The sequence below is a fragment of the Phymastichus coffea genome, unplaced genomic scaffold (assembly GCF_024137745.1).
Source record: "Phymastichus coffea isolate CEN01 unplaced genomic scaffold, Cenicafe_Pcof_1.1 PCOF00055, whole genome shotgun sequence".
NCBI lineage: Eukaryota > Metazoa > Arthropoda > Insecta > Hymenoptera > Eulophidae > Phymastichus > Phymastichus coffea.
The window spans coordinates 1,296,207-1,319,233 of record NW_026706866.1 but is presented as its reverse complement, the minus strand read 5'-3'; the positions used below and the strand labels follow the sequence as shown (position 1 = coordinate 1,319,233).

Here is a 23,027-nt window from a genome sequence, read left to right as displayed (position 1 = left end):
AGCATTTTAGACTATTGCGCACGTTATCCGTCCGGGACTGGAGCGTCGGAGACTGGGAGAGCGGCACTGGCGTTGCCGAGGCTCGAGAAAGTGGGAGAAGGTGTCGCAACGATCGGAAACATTTGGCGCGCAAAATCTTGCCGCGTTATCGGTTAATCCCAAAGCTGCGGAGATAGCTCGCGCGCGCAGCCTTTCGCTCGGAAGTGCTTCATGGCGAAAGAGCGGATCGGGCGCTTTGTTCGCGCTGCCTCGCTGGCAATCGGCCGTGGACGACGCGCGAGCCGGCGCCCGCCGAATCAGTTTCCGCGCGGCGGCGAAGGAGCCGACGAGCGCCGGGGCAGCGAACGAGAGCGAATCAGAGCCGCGAAGTGCGGAGCGGCGCGTCCGCGCGGCCCCGAAAAGCCGAATGGACGCCGCGGGCGCAGCGGATCCTCGCGGGGGAGCGCAGGCGGCTGCGCGACGCCCGGCAGGCCTGTGCGAGGCGCGCGCGCGCGCTCGGCGCCGTCGCGAGAAGGGCAGCGCGGGGGTGTGCAGTCGGAGCCGAGCGAGCGAGCGCCGAAGAACGGCGCGAGAGGCAGAGGGGGCGTTCCCCGCTGGCTGCGGGTAGGCGGGGCCTCGGCCGAGCGCGCTCTCGCCGCTGAAATCCCGGCGCCGCCGCGCGGCTCCGTCTCTCTGTCGTCTGCTGCCGCCGGGAGACGTCGAAGCAGACTGGCCGAGCGCATTAAAAACCGAGCGACAGTCAGCTTGCACACAACGACGAGTCGCCTCGCCGTCGCATCTCGCGCTGCCTTCATGGCAGCTACTTGCAGCCGTCGAGATTGCAGTCCACGCGAGCCCGTGATTCCGTTGGCGGCGCCGCTCGTCAGTGCCCAGTAGGACTCGCCTGGTGGTGGTTATTGTTGTTGTGCTGGTGCTGGTTCCGCCGGCTCGTCCGCCGCAGGCCGTGACGCGATGATGGAGGTGCAGCAGCAGCACTCGCCCGCCGGGGTGGGCCCCCTCGACTTTTCCCGGCGAGGCGTCGCCGAGGCCTCGGCCTTCCGCCTCGTCAAGCCCAAGCAGCCGGTCCAGGTGCACCAGCCCGCCGGACAGCCGCACGGCGCCCCCGAGGCCAACAACAACACCAGCAACGTCAACAACAACGACAACGCGCAGGACACGAGCAGGCTGTCCGTCGACGAAGGTGAGGCCATCCCCGGCGTGTCCCGGTCGCGTCGGCCGCGGTCCCGATCGGGGGAGCAGCGACGCGGCCGAAGTGAAACCTGCAATTGGCACTCGACTGCGTCGGCGAGCGGGCGCTATCTCGCGCGCGCGCGCGCGGCCGCGGCCGAAAAAGGAATAGCAAATGCGGCGCGGGAATTCGGGCGCGCTTCGCCTTTGTCATCCGCCTGTCCATTACTCACCCGGCCATTACGCCCCCTGCATCGGGAGACTGCACCTGCACGCGCGCCGATGGGGGTACCTGCGTGCGCGAGGGTGCAGATAATTAATACCTGGCTCGCGAGCGCAAACACGCGCCCGACGGATCGCTGACGCGGTCGGCTCGAGTGCTGTAATTTCGGCGCGATAGCCCATTATCGGCGCTCGGCGCGCGATCAACGGATCACGGGCAATTAATCCTCACGAGCGGGTGCCCGCGGCAAGAGGCAGCCTGGCCGGTGGGCGGGCCGAAGAATCGCCGCGAGCGCCGCTCGAACTCCAAGTCGCGCAGTGCAATTTGCGTGGCTACTAGCAGCTATCGGCTATTAGCAGCTTGTTGCGTGCAGCGCGGAGCGCCGGAGGACGGCCAGGCGGGTGCGAGTGTCGCGTGAGAGCGTCAACAGGTGAGAGAGAGAGAGAGCGAGAGGACACGGCATTAGACGGCTGTCTATACTAATGGCTCGGGCTAATCGACTCGCCAAAGCCCGCTGATAGCCTGCTGCTGCTGCTGCTGCTGCTGCTGCTGCTGCTGCTGATCCACTACTGAATAATTCTCCGGCGCGCAGCTACACGCAGCCAGTCATCCTTTGTTCGCTGCTCATTCTCTCTGTGGGCGTCGATTTAACTTGAGTGATTGCCTCGCTTTGCGCTCAACAATCTCGTTCTTTTTGCTGCAATCAGCCGCGAGTATTATTGAACGTTTCGTTCTGCACTCGGGGCCGCGCACTGTAGCCGCAGCTATTAATTAAAGCCTATTAAACTTAATATTTGCCGCGCGCGTTATCGCGGCCGCGCGTACCTATATCTGCGACCGGAGCGCCGATCGATCGATAAGGCCGCATCCTAGTGTGCGCTCGCGAGGCACTTTTTCAGCTCGCGACGGCCGAATAAAAATCTAGCTATCGCGCGCGCACAAGCCAGCGAGCAAGGTTTGCAATAAAGTTGATATTGACTTGGCTGCAAGAGGAGTTACAGAGATTATATGATTCACAGGATAAGATCTGAGATTATGCCGAGATTATCGAGTGCCGCGGCAAAATCAGGACAGATAGTCGGTCGCTCGGCAGCGACACCTCCGCGAACGCCGCGCTCGCCGAGTCGCAGGCCGAGACCGCGGTCATTTGCATGCTGCTCCGCGGTCGATCCTGCCGCGCGCGAGCCATCGCTCGCCGGGAAGCGGAAAGGTGGCTTCGCTGGAGGCCCGAGGACGTCTCGCGAGCGTGCGCTCTGCGGGCATGCGCGAGCTGCCGCATCGGAAAGGCGACGCGGCCGACGAGGGCCGTTGGAAAATCGACGTCTGCTCTGTTATCAGCTCGCACGCCGCGGCTAGTCGGCACGGGGAAGCATGATTTATTTCCGATAATCCTGCGGTGAGATAACTTTATGGCGCGGCTCTAATCTGTTGAAGCTTATCTATCCTATTGGCCTGGATTAAAGATTTTTCGTTTTCCCGCGGTCGGCACGCCCCGACGGACTGATCGCGGCCGCGGCGGCCTAACTTTTCCCAATCCTCCTGTTTGATCAAGCACGTAACTCGGTTCTTTTTTTTTTTTCTTTTGTTTGTGAATCAGTCGGCGTTCGAGCCGCTTACGCCGTACGTTTACGCGTCGGCGAGAGAACGAGGGAAGAAAAAGTCAGCACAAGGAACAAGTTAGTGCCTCGGGAGGTGGGCTCTGATAAATGGAGCCTCCCTCTGTCTTTCTAATGAAGATGTTCTCGGCGACGAGAGCCGGAGGGTAGGTCCGCGGTACGTCCGCGGAATACGTAATTCATGGCGAGATCGAGAGACTACGTTCCGCCAGATTGAGCGAAGGGCCGACTCCTGCAGTCCTCCCGAACGAGGACGAGGAGAGCGCGGCGAGGCGCGCCGCTGGCCATCGGTCGCAAGCGACGACGACTGTCTGACGAAGCGGCTTGTTTTGCAGGCTGCGAGGTGCGGCTGGTGTTCCCGCGACTGTGGGCACCCTTCGGCGGCGCGAACGAGGTCACGAACGTGCCAGCCTTCCCGAAATCAGATCCAGGTAAGAGGGCTCAACTCCGTCCAATATTTCACCGAACTTTGGCCGTCGTACGCGCCCGCTCCCCGCGCCGCGCCGTGGCTTTGTAAGTAGGCGAAAGACCGATTGAGCGTGCGTGGGCGGTTGGCTGCAGTCGCTCGTGCGCCCGCGGCTATCAGTAGTCCGGATACGCACAGACTGCTTTTTATTGCGATCAATTGGGCCGCAGAGCGGCAGCGGCAGCGGCGCTCTTTCTCTCTCGATTGGGTCTAAACGCTGCCGCCCCACCTTGCCGCGCGCGGGCTGCTCCTCCCGTCCGCGCCGGGACGCGCCGCGCGGCGGCTCCTTTGTCGCTGCGCGCTCGTCTGCGAATTGGCGCGACAGCTTTTCTTTTCTTAATCCCGACGGTTTCCTCATTAGGCGTCCGCTCATTCGATCAGTACGGCCGTTCGGCGCGCCGCAAATCAGCGCCGCCCGCGCGCGCGCGCGCAATCAAGGCGAGCTCCTCGCTCGTCCGGCCAACTCAAATATTTGAAGCGAGTCAATTTGCGCCGCGGTCGGACGCGCGAACGATCGCCAAGAGCGCATTCAATGGGAATCCGCGAAAAAGCGGAATCCGGAGGAATTCAGAGAAGACAACGTCGCTCCTAATCGAATCCACTTCGCGAGCGCAAACTCGATGCAATCATCTCTAAACGAGTACAAACAGACGCGAGACGGCGCGGCGCGGAGCCGGGAAGAAAAGAAGAGTCGGGCATGGCCGCGCCACGAATAAAATCCCGCCTATGCGCTCGTCTCGTTGGCAAAAGCTGGCGATCGCTCGGGCGGAAGGGTCGCTCGAGTCCTCGGAAGCGCAAGTGTATAACGGCTTTAATAGCGGCAGATCACCACGCAGTAAACGACTGACGGACGACAGAAGATTAAAGTTGGCCCGTTAACTCGATCTAATTGTCGTCTTTGACCCCCTCCCGCGCGCGCGCGCGCGCGTTCAACCCGCCGCGGCCACCCGGCCTTCCTTTATTAATCCCGCGCGCGCTCGCTCGCGTCGCGCCGTTTTTCCTCGATCGTATTCCTCTCTCTCTTTCTCTCTGTCCTCTCGGGGCCGAATCCGCGAGCCCTTATGCCTCGACAAGACGCTCGACGCTCAATCACGGGAACAACCAGAAATGCCCCGTGTACGTCGGATTCACGAGAGGAGATGCTGGTGCCGTGTCTTTTTCCACTTGTCACCGCGTCGCGATCGTTGGGCTGGGAGGGAGAGGGTCACGCGACGCGAAAACGCAATCCAGTTTAATATCCATTACACGTAAAAGTATGTTATCCCTGGAAAATGGAAAATGATAATGACAGCTGCCTGCACAATAAAGGTGATTTAGTCTAGCGCGGCCGAACGCAGATAGGCGTGTCGGGGAAAAAAGCCTCACTTACGGATTAACCTGCGCGGCGCGTGTCACTAGTATATTATATCAATGTGCGCCAAAGCTCCGACTCTTGTAGCACGGATACTCGTCGACCAATTAACCTAATGAAACGCCGACAATTCACAAGTGTACACAGCCGCTCATTGCCAAGCAAAAAGAACTCATCAAAGGCCAAAATGTTAAGCCTAATGTCAGCTGGTTATTCGGGTTAATCACTTTTTCCGTCCAAATAACTATCTCTCGTGACTGATTAAATGCTGCTTCCCTCGTCAATTGCCCGGCGTTTTGTTTGACTAATCACCTCTCGGCCCACTCCGGCGGCCGGCTCGAGATTAATATCTCAAAGTTATTTAGAATTTCGCTGAAAACTGATGAACGAGCGTCAACCGAGAAACCCTCGCGCGGCTCGTTGCGCAATTAATTTGATTGCTCGTCCGCGTCGTGCGAACTTTGCTTTTTCTTTCCCTCCTCGCTTCTCCCTGCTCCTCTCTGTCCTCTTCCACTGCCTCTCTCTCTCTCTCTCTCTCTCTCTCTCTCTCTCTCGTTTTTGTCGCACTTTACTCGCATCTCGTGCGCGAGAGCTTCACAGAATTTGCCTTCAGTGCCGGTGCAGCTTTTTACGACGCCCATCTGTCTACCGAGTTCGCACTCGCGCTGCTCTTCTGCTCTGCTTTCCTTTTCTCATTCGCGTCTTGGCTCCCCTTTCCCAGGCACTTTTTTTCGTCTTCTACTGGTGCGCCGCCGTCGCAGCCGCCGCAGCCGTCGCCGTCCGATGAGAATTGCAGATCATGCGCCACCGTAATGCATAACTAAATTAAGTGCACTGCGGATCCTTCCACTTTTTCCTTTTTCAGCTTGAGAACACGTCTGCTCGTCTTGCTCCCTGCAACGCTTTCAGTTAGTTCTCCGCACAAATCCACTGGATGAACGCGACAAAGCTGACCTTGTCACAAACACTACGCCAATGAATAACCGAGATGAGCAGTTTCACGGTTTAATCGCATTATACACTTGTGCGCGGCCGTGCCGAGAACGACTATTACTCGATATGATATTGTCGCGGGCGGGGGCGGCGTGGAATGAGCGTGTGCCGCAGAGAAAAGAAGGGACACAAAGGCAGAAGAAAGGAGCGAGAATACTCTTTCAGCTGGTGTTTTAAACGCGATTAGTCGGCACGTGCCGAGCTGTCGCGCCGACGGATTATAAATATAATATACACGGGGCGCGCGAGTCGAAGAATGGCAGCGCAATCGAGCGAGGGAGCGCGTCCCATTGGCAGCCGGCCGCGCGAATTATTATTAAGCAATCGGCTGCAGCCCGGGCCGCAGTCGTAAATCACGAGCGCCGTAGCCTCATAGAAATCTAGGCTGCGCGCGTATCATATTGCACCCGAACCGCCCATTAAGTTGCGCGCCACTTGCCGGGACCGATCGATCATACGGCGATGCGAGAGAGGCGACGGGCAGCGGCGCGCGCTGTTCGCCGGGCGCGCCACTTTGCGCGATTGCACCTCGTCGAAATCGCGGATTCCGACGTCGCGCGGCCGCGCGTTTATCAAGCAGCAGCAGCAGCAGCAGCAGCAGCAGCAGCTCGTGAGCCGAAAGCCAGCGCCGGGCCGGGGCGGCGCGCTTTTGACGATCGCACACGTTCTCCCGCGCCTCGTTAGCGTTACAGCTCGCTCGCCGAGAAAGACGTACGCTACGTGACTCAAATCTCATTTCGCCTCGGCTGCCGCGTCCGTTGCCGCGCGGGGAAAGCTCTGCCCCGTGTACGCCGCTGTATCTCCGCTTGAGATTCCGCGGACGCCCGGGCACAGCTCCATTTTCCTCCGCGGCTCTCCTTCTTCGCTCCTCGGCCCCGTGAAGTTCTCGTTAGCGAAGGCTGCGCTACCCCTCGCCCGCGCCCCTCTTCGCCCGCGCTGACGGCGACGCCTAACGAGCGGCGGCTGGCCGATTCTGTCCGCAGAGCGACTGTCCTTCGGCGTGGGTCGACTGGTGGGCTCGCCCGTGTCGAGATCGCCGCGCAGGTCGCCCTCGCACTCGCCCTGCCCGGACTCGCCGAGGACCGACCAGCAGGACACGGAGGTGGACGTCGACGACGACGAGGAGGTGGACGTGGACGTCGAGGAGGTGGGCGACGAGGACGCCGGCTCGAGCACGCCGAGGTCGACCTCGCCGCCGTCGCCGGCGGGCCTCACCCGCGGCGGCGCGCTCTCGTCCAACCCGGCCAAGCGGTGAGTGCGCGAGGCCCCGCGGTCGAAGGCGAGGATGGATACGAGGGCCGGTCGCTTCGGTTGCAGGTCGGGCGACTCGTTCAGCGTGAGCGCCTTGCTGAGGCCCGACCCGCCCTCGGCCCACTCGCAGAGCAACAACGGCGCCATGCTCTACCCGCCGTTGCACCTGCCCGGCGGCGGCGTGGTGCTGCCGCCGCACCCGCACCACCCGCTGAGCTACCTGCAGCCGCAGCTGCTGCCGCACCACCTGCTGGGCCAGCACCTGCACCCGCTGCTGCGGGTCGTCCACCCGGCGACGGCGGCGGCGGCCGTGGCGGCGGGCGCCCACCCCGGGCTCCACGCGAGCCACGCCGCCCACGCGGGCCACGCCGCCCACGGGCCCCACGGCCTGCACCACCAGCACCCCCTCGGCGACGTCTACAGCTGCGTCAAGTGCGACAAGATCTTCAGCACGCCGCACGGCCTCGAGGTAACGAGCGCGCGGCGGCGAGCCCGACGCGGGCCTGCGCTGCGGGGCATCTAAGTCGAATGGAAGGCTTGCCGACAGGTGCACGCGCGCCGCTCGCACAACGGCAAGCGGCCCTTCGCCTGCGAGCTCTGCAACAAGACCTTCGGCCACGAGATCAGCCTCACGCAGCACCGGGCCGTCCACTCGGCGGAGAAGGTCTTCGAGTGCAAGCAGTGCGGCAAGGCCTTCAAGCGCTCCAGCACCCTCAGCACCCACCTGCTCATCCACTCGGACACGCGGCCCTACCCCTGCCAGTTCTGCGGCAAGCGCTTCCACCAGAAGAGCGACATGAAGAAGCACACCTACATCCACACAGGTAACCTCGCCGTGGCGCCGGTAATTAGCTGCCAAATCCGACAGTTGTTCGCCCCGCGGCGCGACGTAGCCAGTCCGATAAAGCTCAAGTGGATGCGCATTCGCGCGGGTATCAATTATGAGCGGAGCATTAACAATCGAGGATCGTCGAGTGTATATCCGAGGCGTGCTGCCCCGAATAACTTAATCCCGTCCCGACATGTGCATATGGAGATGTGCAGCGCCACTGGCAGGAGAGATTGCTGTCCTCCCCCCTGCCCCTCGACGTAATAATCGTAATGTCTTTTGGGGCGCTTCGCTCCGCGCGTCGCGCTGTCTTTTTCCCCTTGAGCGTATACGTCCGAGGCTGCTCTTCCCCCCCTCGAGCCGCCGCCACCGCCGCTGCCCTGACCATTGCGCTCCTGATCCGAAAATAGATTTTCACTGCCGACAAATTGTCTGTGGGAATCGACTGAGCGCTCCGATTAACTTTCGTGCGCCTGAGCCGCTGGAGCCGAGTGGCCAGTTTGTTGTCGGGATTAGCCACGCTGATGTAGTAAGTTGCGATTGCTCCCGCGAACCGAGAGGCCAGGCAAACAAAGAATGGCGAGGCCAGTCCGACAACTGCTACTTGACTCTCGGCCTGTCTCGACTTGGAAACTTGATGGAAGAGGATGACTTGGCGAGGATAGATTTCAGAGTACTCTATCCCTCTTTCCGTCCGACTGTTCCGTGCAGTAGGTAGGTGGAGCCGAGACTCAGGGACTCGAGAAAGAGAGAGAGAGAGAGAGAGAGAGAGAGAGAGAGAGAGAGAGAGAGAGGCGACCGAGAGTTGAGAGAGCTTACGTATCGTCTCCATGGCAACCCTAGACTCCCGATGTCTTATCAAATTATCACCTTGTCGTCCCTACTCGGCCTCCTCGCTCTCTGCAGACGTCTCGGCCGCTCTCCGCGAAAGAGATACAAAGCTGCTCACAAGAGTTGCTGGCCGGTCGTTAACAACCCACGGGCCACGTACACTGCGCTAGCCGGGAAAGCATATAATACGCCGAGGGTCGCTACTCGCTACGGAACATTTAATTCATTATTCAGCCCGATGAAAAATTCAGCGCTGCCCAGTGTGTCTACGAGCTGCCATTGTACCTTTTTCCGCCTCGAGGGCCATTCGCGCTTTATCTGCTCGCCTCTTGCCTGCTTTTCCGCTCTTTCGTCTCTTTAATTACGCCAGCTGCTCTCTCTCTCTCTCTCTCCGCCCCTCTTCTCGTCCAAATACTGCCGCAAAGCGCGCGGATTCGCATGATATTCCGTGGACGTTGCGCGCGGCATCGAAAGCGCGGCCGCAAAATAGACGCAAGCGGCCATACAGCCGGGGAAAAAGGAGCAGCAGGTCAAAGTCAATCTAAGCAGGCAGACGCGTGCAAAACAAAGAGAGAGAGAGAAAGAGAGAGAGAGAGACAAAAAAAGAGCACAGCGAAAGAGAAAGAGAGAAAGTGAGTGGGCCATGTGCAATAAGGGTGCGGCAGAGTCGGATTCCCGGGGGAGCGTGGCGTGGCGTAACGTAAAATCATTATTAGGTAGGTGGGTAGCGCGAGAGCGCTCGACACACGCGCGCTAACTGGCGCCAGCAACACCGGGGGACGCCCGAGAATAAGAGCTGTGCAAATATTGCTCGTGCCAGCTCTCTGTCTCTCGGTCTCTCTCTCTCTCTCGCGCGCGCGCACCGCAGTTTTCGGGCTTACTGCTATAGCCCGAGTCAAGTGCAACCTGCGCGACGCACGCACGCGAGCGCCAGCCGTCGCTAAAAAAACACCGGGCCGAAATCTCTCCCTCTCTCGCTCCTCTCCGTTTCCTCTCGGCTTTTATAAGGGATTTCGCGCCGATCGCTACCCCATTCGGATCATCGCCCGACGCTACAGCGAGGCTTTCGCTAATCCGAGCCGAGCTCCGCTGCGACAGCGATTCGCGAGTTCGCGATCGGAGAAAGCGATCGGAAGATTCTCTCTCGGTGATTGCTTTTTATCGCACCTTCGGACTCGACGTCGCGCTGACTTTCCGTAAGAAAAGTGCGGGCGGGTCGAACAATGGCTCGATGATGCGCGCGGCACACGCATCATCCCGCCCGCGTGTGTATCCGTCAAATGGCCGAAGCTGGCCCGACTGTTTTCACAATAAACACTGCAACCTGTCCAGTAGCGAGCCGTGACGAGTGCTCGTGCCGGAAAGTATATAAGCACGTGGACCGGCCAACTGGCCTGGCACTTTGCCAGGGACCCTCTCTGTTTTTTTAACCCTGCTAACTCTACCGAAATCCAATGTCGATCGCCGAAATTACGTTTTGATTGGCGTGTTATTACCGAGGTCGGAGATTCCGCAGTGCTCGGCCTCGCGAGCCCCGTAGTGATCTTCCTCCATCCCGCTGACGCTCGTTTCGGTCCGCAAGGCGCGACGCCGCCAAGCTCAAATTGGCGAGCCGCTGAAACGAGGTGTGCGTGTGCTCGCGTGTCAAAGTGAAAATCAAGCGAGACAATGAGCTGCGGCAGGCTATGCTTATGAAATTAGCAGCGAGAGCGGGGGCATCCGTACGCGCGTCTGCGGCCGCGCTCCGAAAGCTATTAGAGGTTTCCGGCTGACTTGGCGCCCCAAAAGCTGCCAGGCAGGCGTCGCGCCGAGCGTCATCCCTTCGGTCGCTCGCTGCTCGCCTGTAAACTTTTCGACAGCCAACACTTGTTGTACACGCATCGCTTGATCCATCGCTCTCCGAAAACTATTGCGCGGCCCGCATGCGTACGCGCCACACTTTACGCCACAAAACACTCGACTGGCTCTTATTATGATGTCTTTATCGCGAGGCTTCATTGCTTTGTATGACTCGTGTGAACGCTCGCGTTCGAGTTTTGATTCCTCGACCGACGACCTAGTCAGTTAACTTTGATCTGCTTGCCCAAATATTTTTGTCAATCGACGAACGGACGACAGACCCAAAGGGCAGCGGCTCGTGCCTGGTGCCTATTGTTATCGTCGGAATCATCGAAGAAAAATAAAATGGCGCGAGTTTCGTTGGATTGCGCGAGCGTGGCTGCAGCAGCAGCAGCAGCAGCAGAAGCAGCGTCAGCCCTGGGAAAGCTGATTCCTTAATGTGACTCAGGCTCATTGTCTGTTTGGCGCGGGAGAAAGGCGATACTCGAGCCGCTAAGTCTGTTAGCTCCTTAGTGCGCTGCGGCAAGGAAAGCGCCGTCGTCCCGGGAATGCGGGATAGTAATCCTCTTGTGCGCTCGCTCTCTCTCTCGCTCTCTCTCTCTCTCTCTCTCTCTCTCTCTAGTCGAATCGGATTCGAGGAGGGGCTATTTAATTGTACGATGGGCCCTCGATCACTCATTACCAATCTACATTCGCGTCCTACTTTTAATATTCCCTATTGTCCAGAGAACTTAAACGGATTTGCTCGTCGTAAGCGCGCCAAGCTGTCCGCGCCTCGGCGCTCGAGGATGAGGATACCGTTTAGAGGCCGCGCACTCCCAGGAAACTCGACCGCAGCGAGCTGTGCGCGCCGCGGATCCTTTCCTCGACTCTTGGCATTTGCATGTTTAATGCCCGCGCTGACGCGAAGACGCGCGGCGCAAGCTCTCAGGCCCCCGTAACACCAGGTTCAATGCTAATCCAGTCGGGATATCACGCGCAAGCATATATACGTATACTCGCGCCCCGACGCCGTGACGACGAAACTCGAGACTACAGTTCGCAAATGACTTGCTGGTGACGGGCAAGTAGCAGGGGTCAACCTTGCGCGCGACGCTGCCGACCACGGCAGAGTTCCGTGTTTTTCCTTTCATTTTCTATTTTCTGTTTGTTTTTTTTCTTTTTTTTCCTTTCTTTTTTTTTGTCGGAATCGCCACGCCGGCGCGACATATGCAGATTCGCCCCAGATTTGGTCAGGGGGCAGTGGATTGAAAAAAGCTCGAAAACCGACAACAGAGCTCGGCGCCAGGGACGGCGTAGGTGCGGGCAGGCGTGTCCACGCAATCATCGGCGAAAGTTCGTTTGTCGCGCTCGCGCGTCATCGCGCCTGCTTTGCTGGGTCTACACGGTCTCGGAGGAGCTTTAGTTATTTACCATTGACAGCAGCAGCGGGGCTCGCTTGGGATGCGTCGACTCGTGGCTACACGTGTACGAACACGGGCGTGGCCGGACGGTCCTGGGAATTTTGCGGTGTTCCCACGCCAAAAGCTGCAAATTGCGTTGGAGAGCGGCGTTCCTCCGTCTCATCCTCTGCGACGGCAGCATCGATTTGCTTCGTCGCCGCTCTCGCGATTTCTCGCCTCTTTTTTCGTCTGGGGCAAGGGGCGCAAGGCGTCTCGACTTTTCTTTTTCGCTCGCTCGCTGGCTTTGATTACGCGGCGCGCTCTAGAAAGGTACACCCGGCAGAGGAGGTCGCGTGTCGAAGCAGACGACTCCATCGAGACCTCGGTCTGGATCGAGCTCGGCAAGCCCATGTTTTATTCAGCAGGGCGATCCAGGTGATTTTTCGTCGAGCGAGTGATCCGTCGGAGAGCGCGGCCAGGGGGAGAACCGCGCGTCGCCGCGGAATCCCCGGGCCGGGTCTGATTGATATCGCTGGCGGTAATCCAGGCGCAGAAGCGGCTCCTGGAAAATCCAGGCTGTCCTCCGAGTGAAATATGAGATGTGCCAGGGAGAAAGAAACTCGTCTTGGCTCCTCTCACGGGGATTTGGATTGGAGGTCTGACGGCCGCGCACCGCGCCGCGCCTCGCCGCAGTCGCGCTCGATGCCGAGACGAGAGGAAATCAATGCTTCCTGCCGCCATCGTCTTACGCATCAGCCTACTTCTCCCACTCTCCGTGCCTCTTCTCTTCTGCCGATCTCTCTCCACCTCTCGGCTGGCGCTGGCTGGCGACGTACGCTGGGCTGCGCTGCTATTTACCTTTACGCGGAGCGCCATCCGCCCAGCGTCGCGCTTCTCATTTGCAGCCACGACCGTCCAACCGGCTACGGCTCTCTGTCCGTATCTCATCGAATAATCAGATCCGGCGCGAGTTCGAGCATCGGGGAAGCCGGCAACGACCGCAATAGCCTCGGGCTCCGTCATCTCTCGGCGGCCCTCTCCGTTTCTCGGCACTCCGTCATAATTAAGCCGCCGCTTATTCGCCATAAATTCTCGATGAATATGCTAATCTCTGCAGCGCCGGCGCTGCTCGCACGCGCGCTTGTCAAAGGGAGCCGCAATGAGAGCCGCTGCGAGCGACTTAAGGCGCCATTACAAGCTGCCGCCCACCCCGCGAGACCGTCCTCAATCTTGAGGGCGAATCTTGAGGGTCCTCCAGTGCTGTTTATTTCCTCCTCTCGGCATTGAAAGCGGAAGACAATTTTTCCGAGACGGCACTTTGATCGCTTTCCCAACGAGCGCCGGCGGAGAGAGAGAGAGAGAGAGAGAGAGCGAGCGAGAGAACGCGGGAGGAAGGGAAAACTTTTTATGCTACTTTCGACGCGACGGCATTTTTTCGCTCCTTTTATATTGTGGCGCTGCACAGGCCGCTGCTTCGCGAGAACAGTTGCGGCCGGGTCGCGCGGTCGCTGCGTAATTTCCAATTTCGAAAGCTTTTTACCGCCCCAAATCCTAACTGCGCGCGCGGCAATGGAAGAAAGCGGAAACCGATAAAAATCGCGGGTTCGAGCAGCCGTGTAGGTGGAAATGTGTAGGTAGCGTGCGTTGTTCGCTCGGCAGTGCGCAGCAGACAACGTGAACGGACTGCGCGAAGATAAAGACGGAGAGGGCCAAGCTCTGCCAAGCCCGGCCGGTGCTTCTTGATTTTTACGAGCCCGTAAATTCCCCGGAGAGAGAGAGAGAGAGAGAGACTTCCTCTCCTCTCGTTCTCACGGCGAAGATCGTCGGCGAGCTTTCTGCATCTGCTCTCGCCGCAGCACCCCACCCCCCACCGCGGCCGGCGACCGGTCGATCGAAATTCCACTACGGCCTCCTGCACGCTGCAAGTGTATCACCTGCATCCGCGGCCTCTTTCCCGATTTCCGTGCTCCACGTCTGTCCACCAATGGCCTCGTTCGTCGAGCTTTTGGCAAATGAACGACGAGTCCATTAAAACCGAGCGCATCCTCCGCAGCGCAGTTTGGCGACGGCAGCTTTCTATCGGGCGCTGCTGCCGCCGCTGCTGCTGCTTCGAGGCCGAGAGGGCGCTCTCGCTCGCGCTTTCTCTCTGCTGGGGTAGCTATGGTAACGAGGGGTTGGAGCCGCCCCCGGCCGCCAATCAGAGCGTCCTCGCTCTTGTCTCTCGCTCGCTCGCGCTCTTCCTCGCTCTCTCTCTCTCTCTCTTTCGCGCGCGCACTCGGGTTCACGTGGCGGGGGTGGCTGAGATTCTCGCTCGGGAGGAAATCTTGACCGGGCGTGCCCCGAATCCCGGATGCCGGAGCTTGCGAGAGAGAGAGAGAGAGAGAGAGAGAGAGAGAGACAGACAGACTGATTCGACGGCAGCTACGCGAGCAAAAGAGAGGCGAGAGAAGGAGATGCCCTCCAGAGGGGTTAGTCTTTTAGTAGCGGCCGATCGATTTCAGCGATTTATTAGACTGCTGCGGGGAAAGGGATGAGCGAGCGGCGATGATGGCGCGATGGGGGACAGCGCTCTCGCGAAAAATATCGCCGAACGTAGCTCGAGTCAGTCGTGGATTGTAGGCTAATTGCGCAGCGACTGATCGGTCTTTTTTGCTTGAATTCGCAGGTGAAAAGCCGCACAAGTGCCAGGTGTGCGGCAAGGCCTTCTCGCAGAGCAGCAACCTGATTACGCACTCGCGCAAGCACACGGGCTTCAAGCCGTTCGCCTGCGAGCTGTGCGGCCGGGCGTTTCAGCGCAAGGTCGACCTGCGCCGCCACCGCGAGACCCAGCACGCCGACCTCAGCGCCGGCGCCCACCACCGCTCCGGCATGAATCCGCTGCCGGCCGCCGGGTCCGCCGCCCAACCGCCGATCATCCACTAGGCGTCGTCCACCGGCACAGGGACGCGTTCGCTCAGCCGCTTCGCCTCGTGCTGCTGTACAGCATTGTTTGTTCTCCACCTCACCTAAACGATATCGTCAATTTGTCAAATTAACCGCACACCTCAGCAGCGCACACTGTACATACACACCGAAACGCACACGCACCCACGGCCACGCGCACCACGCGGGGATGCGTGATCTTCGTTGGTCGAGCAGGACGAAGAGAAAGAGATAGTCAAATTACGTCGAATATTGCTTCCTTTACAGTGCAATCGATGCACGGTCGGACTCGCGCCCTCGTCGGATCGGCATCTTTCGTTTCCGCGTGAAGCTGCTCATGAACAACCAAGCACTCTTTCATTCATCGTTCATTGTTATTTAGTACTTAAGAGACACGCGCGCGAGATCGAGCGACGCGTTCAGCCGCCATGCGTACAATGTACGATCGAAGTTGCGCCAACTCGAGCCTGCGACCAAAACTCACTTGTAAATACGTAATTGTAGTCCGTGAAATATATACATATATATATTTATAAATATGCATACACATATATGTGTATATATTACTTGGAAATAGATTAAAGGTAGAAAGAGTCAAAGAGGACGAAGCTGATGCGGAAGGAATAGCGAGCAACGAATCAAGGTTTCAGCAACACTTAAATAATAATTAACGATACATTATAAATAGATAGACTAAAGCTAGGATATAATAAGCTCATCCGCGACATTCTCCGAGCACGGAGATTCGTTCAGTTTTCCCTAGACGTGTCGCTAGCCGAGTTCTCATTGTTGTAACTTGGACTGTAATGTAATTATTGTAATTAGACCTCGCTATCGACATTATACATAAACATATATTATTACTCTCATTATTATTGTCATTATTATTACTATTATTCTCTCATTATTATCTTGACGATTATTTGATTAATATTATGATTATTATAATGATTATGAATAAACGCTGTTACTATTTGTAAATCTGGAGTTTGCATTTGAGCATGTAGCCGAATAACAATTTAGTCGTAAGAGGAGCAAGCGAAAGCAAAGGAGAGCCGGCGGATCGAAACGGCACCTGCGATCGTAAGAGCGCGCGGGCGAACGGCGCGGGCGGTCTGCTCCACTTCTGGGCAATAACAAAAATTGGCACCGCGGCAATTAAGCAAACTGTCCCGCTCTCAAAGGTCCAATATGTTTGGTGTCCTCGGAGCGCGCTGTTGTCTCCCCCTCTCCGGAGCTTTCGTTTCCGCTGCACGTACGCGCACTCGAGCGCGTGACGACCACGGCGGCGGCGGCTGCTGCGGCGGCGGGGGAACACGAGGGAGGGGGGTCGCCCCGGCGCGTTTAACGTCTCTCCGTTTAAATCCATCCCCGATGATTTTTTCGGCCTCCGCCCTGAATTTATCGTTCGGCCGTCGCTGGCCCCGCGGCCGAATCGGCGCGCGCGATCGGTCGGCGCCGAGCCCCGAAATCTGTCGGCGGACACCGCGGATGCCTCGCCGCGCGGTGAATACGTGGCGGCTGCCCGACGCTTCGGCTCGCGGCCGGGAGAGACGGCGAGCAAGAACGTCGGGCTGGGCCGGAGAGAAGGAGGCGACGTGACGCAGCCCAGCCGCCCGCGCCGCGCCGGCAGATTGGACAGTTATTGCATTCTGGGCAAGATTAATTGAGGCGAGGGCTAGAGCTGGCTGGGGATGCCCTCGTCGTTGAGGCGCAGGCGCCTTGATTAACAGATTGCTGGCGCGCAGAGAAACTGAGAGACAGAGAGAACCGATAGCGGCATAATGGCTCTCGAGCAGCCTGCGCGCTAATGTAGAGCAGCCTATATTAAATAGCGACGAGCGATCTCATGATTCACGCTCGCGTCATTATGCCGATGTCCGCGCGCAAGCGACTCGCCCGAGGAGGGGCGCGCACGCCCGAGGCGACCTGATACCGCTGAAAAAACATTGGCCGTGACGAATGGTACGTCGACGGCGGAGGCGAAGCGGCGACAACTCTCAGGCGGCACGTCGGCAGGCTGCGGCGGCGCAACTCGACCGTCGGCTTGTGCGCGCGCCAGGCCCAGCGCTACCCTTTCGCACGTGCGCGCGAGCGCAAGCAGATCCTTCCAGCCGGGTCGACGCGACTGGCAATGTTTTTTTCATTCTCGAGCGCCTAAGTGATCCGCGCTCTTATATACAGCGAAGAAGCAGGCGGCTGTAAAGCCAAAACTGACGCGGTCTCTGCGCAGTCGTTCGAAGCCAGCACGCGTATACATATACGTATATGCACTTGGCTCGTCGGCATAAGCGATGCATACGCGCGTGTAGCTCGCTCTTGGGATCCGCGCGGACTCCTTTTCGTATTATTTACGGCTCTCTCGCTGGCGCAGCTCGCGGCCATTCCACAGAGATAACCCCCGCGACGCTCGTAGCGTGCCAAGTTGAAGCCAAGCGACTCGCTAGGCACTCGGATATTCGTCGCCTGCCGTAGGCTATACGTGCAGTCGCGTTCGCCGTGCCAGCGCGAACCACCGGAGGCACGAGCGGACCAGTTGTCCGTTAATTGGCATTGAATTTTATTGGGAGAGCTGCGTCTCGCGCGGCCGCGCGCACTCTTTTTAATCCGCTAATGTCACGCTGCCGACCGGCCAACGGCCGCGAGCAACAAACAAGCACGGCGCTGCATGCCAAAGCCTCATTGCGAAATCCCACTTTGTGAGAGCGCGCGAAATCGCCAAAGTCCCGGGATCACGCGCGCGAAAAATGTCATTTTTCCAATTACCCCGACCCCCCTCCCCGTCGGCCCGGACTAGTCGCTCTTTTTCCCGGCCTCGCACGCTTAATGGAATTTTAGATGCGGAGGATTACCCGTCAACCGTCCTTAACCGTCCGATGAAAGGGCTCGGCCGAATGCAAGTACGCGCGTCAACCGACCATACTTTCTCGCCTGCTCAAAGCCGTTTGACGCAGGAGCTCTGCTGCTTGCTGCTTTCTTCTTCTCCGTTTTTTTTTTTTTTTCTGGAGAGTCAAGCCAAATAAAAAGGCAAATTTTCATATTTTTCCCATCGTTCTCCGCCGCGCGGTTGCGCGAGACCCGCGAATAACTTGCCAAATGCGGGCGCACAAAAAATTTTCCGGAGAAACGTGTATGCGTATACGGCGCGCCTGGCCTTTCAAAGTTATACGACGGAATAATTTTCGCCGGTTTAAGTCAATTAAGTCGCGGCAAAGCCGGAAATAAATTTTACGCGGCTCTCTCTCTCTCTCTCTCTCTCTCTCTCTCTCTCTCTCTCTTTTTTCCACTCCGCTGCCAGTTTGTTTGTTCAGAGTTATATACGCATGTAAATTTTCGGCAGCGCCGCGCGCGCCAATAATCGCGCCGCGAAAAAAAGAAAAAAAAAAAAAAAAAATTGGAATTGCCTCCCCGGATCGAGTACGAAGCTCTCGGATGTCGCGAGGCGCGCGGTGTTCATCGAGAATTCGATTGGAGCTCGCGCAGGGTCTGGCTCGCCGAGGGCATTTGTCAAAGAGCCGAATGAGAGGCTCGCGCGGAGTCCTTTAAAAAAGGGGCGATTTGTCAAGGCGAGTCCTCTAATAAGACAGCGCGCGTCAGGCTGGCGCTAACAAATAGCGGCCAAGACAACGAACAAAACAAATGGCATTCTTAGGCGCGCGCCGGGTTAAAGGCTTGTGGCACGTGCCAATGCAATCGCTCAGTCTTGGACAAGCGTCCCGTAATCGACCAAAAAATGAGGTTCGCGCGAGGCGCGCAGAGACAACGGGAGTAGCAGGAAAGAACGGGAAAAGAGAAAATTCAATTTGCGCGTAGGCGCGGGTAGGCGCGCGCGTTGGCCTTATAGCGATATTATGCGAGGCCGCGCGCGCGACATCGAGCGTGCTCGAGGCGATGACGACGTCCCCGGGAGGCTCGATTCATTATAGCCTTGTAAATAAATGATCGGGCCGCGCGAATCGACAGGTATCGGTCGGCCGAAAGTGATTATTCGCTGCGTGTCCTCTCTCTCTCTCTCTCCACTTTTCTCGAAATCGACCCCAGAGGATCGCGCCCATATATCTCCTTTAGCTGCATCATTGATGAGCGCACAGTTCAAGAACTTCTCCCCCGTTCTTTCTGCGATCGAGTCTAGCGTAGTGTGTCCTTTGAGGGCCGCAGCTTGTGCACGCCCGCTCCGGAGGATCTTCATTAAGCATTGATACGCAATTTGCGCCGAACGCCATATCGTCTCTGGCGTGCCGAGCAGTCGTCGCTTCGATCGGCCGCCGCGCCGTTTGTCGCGCGGGCGCGTCGATCCGTTAATTGCCGCGAGCGCGAGCAGGCGGCTCGTGCCCCGCGCTCGAGGCCGAGCTGGCGGCCGCGAAGACGTCGCCGTAACTCACTTTTCCGCCTCCTCGCCAGCTCGATCCGGCCAGTTTTCGCAAAGAGAGGCTGCGCAGAGGCAGCGAAGAAAAAAAAAAGAAAAAAAGAAAAAAAGCAAAAAAGAAAAAACGAAGATGAAGAAGAAGAAAAAAAAGAACGGAAAAGCGAGACATTTGCGAGTAGAGAGGGAATACTTTATGCTGCTGCTGCCGCCGCCGCCGCTGCTTCGCATGCCGCTTGGGACGCGCAGTTTAAGTATTCCGCGCATCGACGAGCACGTCGCAGGCACGCTAAAACGCTCGCCGAGTCCAGGCGACCGATCCGATGAAGCCGCCTACAGGAGACTTGGGATAATCGCATCTTGGCGACAGCGATGTACACGTATACATTTACAGAGCTGCCCTGCATCCGACGCTTCTTTAACTGTCTATCAGCATCGGGCCTGATATCGTATTCAAACGGACTCCGGATCTTGTAACTCGATAACACTTACCCTCCACTTACCCTTCGTCATCTCTTTTTATGTACTTGCGCCCTGCCTCGTCGCCGCAGCTCTTCCCGCCCTCCCCGCCTGTGAAAATCTCGCTTGCCTCGTTGCTCCGTGCCAGCGAGGTCGCTGGCTTTCCTCGCTCCTTCAATTCTACGCATCGCTGTCGGCGCTCGGTAAAACCATTGCCGCGCGGGCGCGACTCTATTCGCATGAGGCTGCGCGCGCGTGGCATTGCCGACGACTGCTTCGTAGCCCACGGCAGGCACAACGCTCGCCGCGAGCGCGCGTTGGCAAGGTAGGGAGCTCGGCGCGAGCCCGCCGCGCCGTACGCGGCCACGCGGCAGAGGGACAGCGACGATTCGAGCGATTCGACGAAGGGAGCGGCTGACCACTGCAGATGGCACCCTTTGTCAAAATCGATTTCACTAAAACCAGCAGCGCCATATTGTACCCCATTAAAATATTTACCAAACGTTGACGCGCTCTCTCGAAACAACATTCGAGCCAACGGCGTTCCGTTAATTGCAGCGTAATTGCAATAAATAGATAGGCTGGTCCGCGGCGCCAACGCTCGCTTGCCGATTCGCACGGGAAATAAATAACACAAGCTGTTGATTTCGTAATAATGACTGGTTTCCATTGAACTTGGGCGGTGAAGCGAATGAAAGTCGATGGTGTATATAGCTTGTCGATTCAATATTTATTAAAATGATATTTGGATACAGCAAAACAAAAATTACAAGTAGGAAAAATGCCTAACGAGAAAAGGCTTTGTCAAGTTTTATCATAAACAATACACGTATATCCTTTACAAATATAAAATGCTTATTAAAAAGTTTATATACAAATCTTGATGAAAGAAATTTGTACGAGTCATTGTGGCATAGAGTTAAATTTTCATCATATATTATTATAGAAAGATACTCCACAGTTCGAGCAAGTTTTGAAACAATCGCCACGCTCGATCTACAATGCGATGGTATTGACATCCATTATCCCGCTTTCCATGGCTATCATTACTTTCTTCGAGAAGCAGCGGAAATCATATCTATATAATACAAATAAATGTACAGCTCGACCGATTCACAGTAAGGCAAACTTAATGTCAAAGGTCCAAAGATTCGCAGATTATATATCAAATTTCATGTTATCAACGTTTAATAAATGATCATTGTCAAAGATTTTTAGTCAATAATCTATATTAATGATTTTTTCAAAATTGTTTTCAATTACCTTCACACACGTTTAACAACAATATAGCGCATTTTATCTTCAATTGAGAATATTCAACTATACTACGTATCTAAAATTCAAAACTATTATTCTGATAATTGATTAGTATACGATGCAGTACATGATGATCTTTGTAAAAAGCAATAACAAATAACTAACTAAGAAACGCAAACGATAAACTTGACGTTTAGAGTTTCAATAGCTCTTGTGATTGACGTTTCGATCGACAGCTTCACAGATAAATGAATGATTTTCATGAAATTTCCACACTATTAGCAAACGAGATCGAGTATCTCTGGATTAGGCTATACGCCTTACTTTCTGCTATTTTACTTTAGATTGTTGTATCCGTTGAAAAGTAAACGTACAGCTGGTTTTTCACCGATTCACAATTCTCATAGTCAAGTAATCATCCGAAAACAAAGATTCGATAAAGTCGTGATGCTGTCTTTAAAATAACACCCTTCAACGACGAAACGAGTTTACGAAACTATACAAGCAGCTGTATTTTACCCTTAGTATCGCGTTTACATTGTAGAAATATTATCGACATCTAGTTGTAGAGGGTTCTTCAAGTGCCAAAGTTCACAGTCTCTTAGATTATGTACACACGATAACACTTGATATTTGGCAAGTACATTATTATGCATACATAGTTATTAAGTAGATACTTCCATTGTTTGATCAAGGTTTGGTTATATGTAGATAGCGTTTGGCACTTAAGCTTCATTCATGCAAGTTTTTTTGTCTTTTATTTTTCTGTTTTTTTTTGTCTTTTTTTTCTTTTTCTTTGTTCATAAAATCTCTCAGTAAATCACGCGTCAATGTATATCTATAATAAAACATTGATGTTAAAAAATACTTTGCAATTATATATGCCGGCATTAAAATCGATCGAATGATTAGCAGAAATGGCTGAGGCCAATAAGTTCGTTATTTTGTTTTCAGTTATCTCATAGCGGTAGCGATCAATGAAATTCGCTGACACTGTCGCAATAACATCGAAATCAAAGAAAATACAAAATCAACGTGGCTTGTGAGTGGAAAATATATGTAGAGCCAAGATGTCTATTGGAAAGTTATAGTACTGAACACATAATGTTTTCGATACTGGTACATTGATAGATAAATATTATCGTGCTCGAAGACGAATGTTATGTAACCGATGATGAATCGATAATCATCATTCTTGATCAAACATCATGCATTATTGATGATACTTGTTGCTTATGCGTTACTGTGCGCAAGGGATGCTGTCACATGCAACTCAATCAACAATTTTCGACACTTTCTTCGATTACAAATCGATTCGCTAAAGCAACGTCGTAAAATCGCGCCAGATGACCTTTAATAATTCTTTACTAAAATCGTTTTCGTACCAATACAACTATTTTTCTTTCACGAACTTTCTTATTTTCTATTTGTCATTATGTTCTATTTGTCACTTTCTTTTTATTTACTTGAACATTCCGTATAGCCTAGAATTGCCGCCGCGATGTCCGTCAATGGATTAATCAAACTGAAATGTCGATGCAAAAGAATGAACGTAAAAAGTTGGACAAATCAGATTGCTTCGAGAGCTCACGTATCTCTCAAGTATACAGCACTTTAAAGATGAACTGCTCTAGAGTTTGTTATGAGTTAAACGACAGCGCTGTAAAACTGTCATACAAGGTGTCGATGTAAAGAATAATGATGTTAAGCAGTGCGATGGCAACTCAAACAATGAAGTGAAATTGGAAGAAAGGTATTTGCGGCGACGCCGTCCGACTGAGGCAGAAATTGCAATTTCTGCCGTGGCGTGGCGAGACGTGTCCGCGCTTAAATCAGTTGCTACTGAATGGAACAGGCCAGCGGATGCGTCAGCGCGTGGTCCAGCAGTATTGGCGTTCCAGCTGCCAATTCCGTTCTCACCTCGCCGTAATCGTCATCGTAGTCGAAGTAGTTACTCTGCGATCAAAGCAAATTAGTCGTTTTATTCGCTGCTTTTGATAGCGGAAACTCCGCATCACGTTAAAAATAGATCAAGCTCCACACTGGGGGAAGGCGGGCTTGTTAACGGAACGTCAGAA

At 55.6% G+C, this 23,027-nt stretch overlaps 2 protein-coding genes across 4 annotated transcripts in view; one reads left to right on the top strand and one right to left on the bottom strand.

The window, feature by feature from the left end:
* Positions 1-579: 579 nt before the first annotated feature.
* Positions 580-15,827, top strand: LOC131665889 (zinc finger protein 316-like). Of its 2 annotated transcripts, none has more exons than XM_058938113.1 (6): positions 580-1,180; positions 3,342-3,437; positions 6,800-7,067; positions 7,134-7,536; positions 7,615-7,891; positions 14,614-15,827. In XM_058938113.1, the coding sequence occupies exons 1-6, from the start codon at positions 952-954 to the stop codon at positions 14,868-14,870; spliced, it is 1,530 nt and encodes a 509-aa protein (XP_058794096.1). In that variant the 5' UTR covers positions 580-951; the 3' UTR covers positions 14,871-15,827. The 2 variants fall into 2 exon arrangements, with proteins under 2 accessions (XP_058794096.1, XP_058794095.1); XM_058938112.1 differs by having other exon boundaries at positions 7,603-7,891.
* Positions 15,828-20,413: 4,586 nt separating this feature from the next.
* Positions 20,414-23,027, bottom strand: part of LOC131665892 (T-box protein H15-like) — a 43,310-nt gene continuing 40,696 nt past the window's right edge. For both annotated transcript variants that reach the window (XM_058938117.1, XM_058938116.1), the window contains one exon: positions 20,414-22,905. In XM_058938117.1, coding sequence (XP_058794100.1) covers positions 22,789-22,905 — 117 coding nt within the window. In that variant the 3' untranslated portion in view covers positions 20,414-22,788. The remainder of the gene's footprint in view (positions 22,906-23,027) is intronic.

Bases quoted from the DNA above. Each gene is read 5' to 3' on its own strand.
- LOC131665889 (XM_058938112.1), top strand. From the start codon at position 952: ATGATGGAGGTGCAGCAGCAGCACTCGCCCGCCGGGGTGGGCCCCCTC. The intron at 3,438-6,799 runs GTAAGAGGGCTC...TTCTGTCCGCAG, and splicing joins CTTCCCGAAATCAGATCCAG to AGCGACTGTCCTTCGGCGTG. The intron at 7,537-7,602 runs GTAACGAGCGCG...GTCGAATGGAAG, and splicing joins GCACGCCGCACGGCCTCGAG to GCTTGCCGACAGGTGCACGC.